We start from the raw sequence: 3,739 nt of genomic DNA, 5'->3' as shown, positions 1-3,739 counted from the left end.
CTCCAGTCACCTTAAGCCCGAGTTTCATGAAATGCAGAATCCTCTCCCAGGAAGGCTGCTGCATTCATTCCAGGGCTTGCTAAGAGGAGAACCCTGCTGCAGCGGGTGCTGGCACACAGGTAGCCAGGGCACGGGTTCTTCTGGCATCAGGAGGTGGTGTGCATGCCCTCACACCTAGCATTGAGCAGGCACAGGGAAGGGGCTGATCTCTAGTTTCATTCCAGCCTTTTGGGACTTTGTATTTTTTTTTTTTCTCCCACTTGTTGCCTGGTCTGATGTGTTTTCACTTAGATCTTTGGGAGAAAGGTTTCCTTTCTTTATGAATACAGATCCAATGCTCAGCACAACAGAATTCTCAAGCTTTAGTGGAGCCTTTTGATGCTAATGTAATAAAAATAAACAATTTATTTATCAAAGCCTCCTTTAAAGGAGATGATGGAAGAAACAGGTTTTAACCTACTTCTGATCCTCAGGAAAAGCAGGCACTTTGATTCTCTCCTTCCCAGACAAATAGCATTGCATTAGTTGATTCTGATTTTATTAGCTATAAACCACTTTCTATTTTTATTTTCACATGCCATTGACTTTGTTTGGTGCAGACGCAGCTGAACGAGGGTTGGTTTTTTAAGTGCAAATCATGTTAACAGATGCCCGGTTCTTTCCATTCCACCCGCAGGAACACAGCTGTAAGAAAGAGAGCTCATGCCCAAAGAATATTTTCCTATTGCATTTCCTAAATCACCTCCAAGGCCACGTTATCCCTTCTGAATTCCCAAATGTGGTGTGGTGATGGTTGCTTTAGTACTTCTGGCACTGTGTCTTCACATCAGGACAATTTATTTGCATGGAGGGGTGAAACAATACGATCAGACAATGAAATCTCAAGCGGTAAAGTGTGTGAAATTCTCCACTATTATTACTTTTTATGATGCTGTTTCTAGTGTTTCTTCACTGCTTGCAACAACAACAGATGGATTTGGAGCAAAGAGTGCCTCTTATCGCTGCTCTTTGTCAGCACAGGGTGAGCAGCAGCAGCAAGCAGTCAAATTGTTGCTGTATCCAAACCTCTCTGCATCCAGAGATGGAGCTGTGGGGAGAGATCACTTGTTGGGAAGCTGCTCTGTCTATGTGACTGTTGACTGGGCAACAGCTACACATCTAGTTGTCCCCAGTAAAAATCATTTGTCTTGAAACTTCATCTGAGTTAAAATACGTCATCTTTTCCTCTCATTATTTGCTTCTTTGAACTGGTGGTGGGAGTGAATAGAAGAAAGTTTTTTTCTATTATTAAAGTATCTGGTTCAGAAAGACCTCTAAAGAGTCGTCAAATGCAGATGAGGGTATGAGGTACACTTCCTGAGCAGAATTACAAGGAAGTGTTCTCACTGGAGACAGTGTTCAGAGGTGGATGCTGGCAGGAGTTCAAGCGTCCACACTTGTTCTTATGGCCATGACCTCCCTGACATCTCTTGCCCATAGTGGGGGTGACAGAGGGTCCTTTCCTTGCAGGGTCCATTGAATTCTGGTAAGTAAGCACCTCTGGGACCGAGGAACGTGTTGTCCCTTCAGACAGAGAGAAGTTAAAGAGAGAGACCATTCTTTGGTGGTATTTGCTCTTCATTTCCTTGGCTGACCTGTAGAGGTTCCCAACAAAGCAATAGCATATAGGGTTGAGGCTGGAATTTGTGAGGCCAAGCCACTGGGCAAAAGGTCTGAGCTGCAGGATCCAAGGAGAAGGAGTCACATCCTGCAAAGATTTGGGGATGTTGAAATCAATCCAGATGTCCATCAGGTAGACAGGCAGCCAGGAGATTGCGAACAGGAGGACCAGGGCCACGACCATCTGTGCTACCTTCTTCCGGATCTTCAGCCTGGAGGCTGGCAGAGATCGATTCAGGGCAGTGCTCTCCTTCAGCTGGCTGCTGCGGCTCCACAGCCGGCGCACCGTGAGGAAGCAGATGACCATGTTGAACAGGACCGGCAGGCAGTAGAGGGCACAGAAGAGCAGAAAGTTGTAGGCTTGCTTGAGCCTCTCCTGAGGCCAAATCTCCCTGCAAATGGAAAACACTAGAGGCAAGCCCTCCACGACCCCAATCTCATCCCGTTTGTTCATGAAGATGAGGGGCATGCATATCCCTGAGGACAACAACCACACCACCAGGATGGTGCTGAGGATCCTCTTCTGGGTGAAGAAAGACCGGGCGTTGAGTGGATTGTGCACGCTGTAGTACCGGTTCACACTGATGACGGTCAGGCTGAGGACACTGGCGGAGACAGAAACAGCCTGGATGAAGGGCACCGCCCGGCAGAGGAAGTCCCCGTACACCCAGGCTTTGTAGATGAGGTTGCCCACGGTGATGGGCATGCAGACGCACACCACCATGAGGTCGCACACTGCCAGGTTGAGGAGGAGGCTGCGAGTGGCACTCAGGCTGGATGCCCGACTCCGGCGCTTCCGAGTGAGCACCCTGATGGACATGATGTTGCCCACGAAGCCCACCACAAAGGACACCAGGTACATCGCCGTGAGGGTGATGGTGACAGGCTCCTTCACAAAGAGGAAGAGCATCTTCTCCAGCTCTTCCCAGCCCAGCTCCTGGCTCCCGTTCCAGAGCCCGCCTTGGGTCTGGTTCTCCTCCTGCCAGAGCTGCAGCGGGCCGGGGGGGGGGCCGGGAGTGGAGGGGGAGGAATTCATGGCTGAGGCCCCCCCGGGGCACCCCGGACTAACGGGGCAGAGCCTGCCGCGCTGCCCGCAGCGCTCCTGGCATCTTTAGCCGGCACCAGCCACGCCTGCAAAAGAGGGTGCGGAGAGAAAGGGATGAGCGCGGGCTCCCGGCAATGTTTTCCCTTCTCGGGGAAGGTGCCGGGTCAGAAATGGCTTCTCGGCAACTTAGTTGAGAGGCGGCCGTGAGCGCTGGGGAGGGCGGGCTGGGCAGCGCGGCGCGGCTCCGCGGGCACCGGCCCGGGCAGGGGACGGCGGAGCCGGCGGGGACCTCCGTGCCCGGCCGCGGGGAGACGGCACCTCCCCGGGCGGGGAAAGGCGAAGCGGCCGCGCTCCCCCCTCCCAGCCCCGCACCCCGGGAGAGCAGCCCCCCGCGACTCCCCTCCCTCCCGGGAGAGTTGCGTGCCCCGCGGCCCCGCGGCAGGGCTGCCCCCCCGCACCCCCGGTTCCCCGGTTCTCCTCGCGGAGCGGCGGCACTCACCGGACGGAGGGCGGGCGGCCGGCACCGGGCCGGGCTCCTCGGGCGAGCGGCTCGGCTGGCGGCTCTGCCGTGCACCCGCACCCGCGCCCGCACCCGCACCCACGGCGCCGCGAGCCCAGCGCCCGCCCCGCGCGCGGCTGCCACCCGCTCGGCCCCCGCGCCCCGCACACGCCGCGGCTCGCACACACACACACACGCGCGCACACACGCACACACTCGCACGGCGTTGCACACGCACGCGGTCCCGCACACACGCACAGCCCTCTCTGCGCACCTGTCCCGCAACCCCCCGAACGCGCACACACGCTCCTCCGCAGCCGCCCGCAGCCCCGCATGCCGCGTCCCCCGACAGCCCCCCGTCCCTAGACCCCCCCCGCAGACACACGCGGATGTATAGACACCCCCCCCCGCGCACGCACACACGCTCTGTGCAGACCCCCCGCGCAAACACTTGGCCGCACGCACCTTCCCACAGGTGCCCGGCACACCCCTCCCTCCGCGCCCACAGGCACCCTGCTCACGCCCGCACCGCCCTC

The 3,739-nt window shown here is 57.0% G+C and overlaps 1 protein-coding gene across 1 annotated transcript; it reads right to left on the bottom strand.

Annotated features, from left to right (window-relative positions):
* Positions 1 to 1,366: 1,366 nt before the first annotated feature.
* On the bottom strand, positions 1,367 to 2,695 carry LOC104352630 (galanin receptor type 1). Its single transcript, XM_009959016.2, has one exon. The coding sequence runs from the start codon at positions 2,693 to 2,695 to the stop codon at positions 1,367 to 1,369; it is 1,329 nt and encodes a 442-aa protein (XP_009957318.2).
* Between the last annotated feature and the right edge of the window lie 1,044 nt (positions 2,696 to 3,739).

The sequence above is a fragment of the Leptosomus discolor genome, chromosome 14 (assembly GCF_034619465.1).
Source record: "Leptosomus discolor isolate bLepDis1 chromosome 14, bLepDis1.hap2, whole genome shotgun sequence".
NCBI lineage: Eukaryota > Metazoa > Chordata > Aves > Leptosomiformes > Leptosomidae > Leptosomus > Leptosomus discolor.
This window is presented reverse-complemented; position numbering and strand designations above follow the sequence as displayed.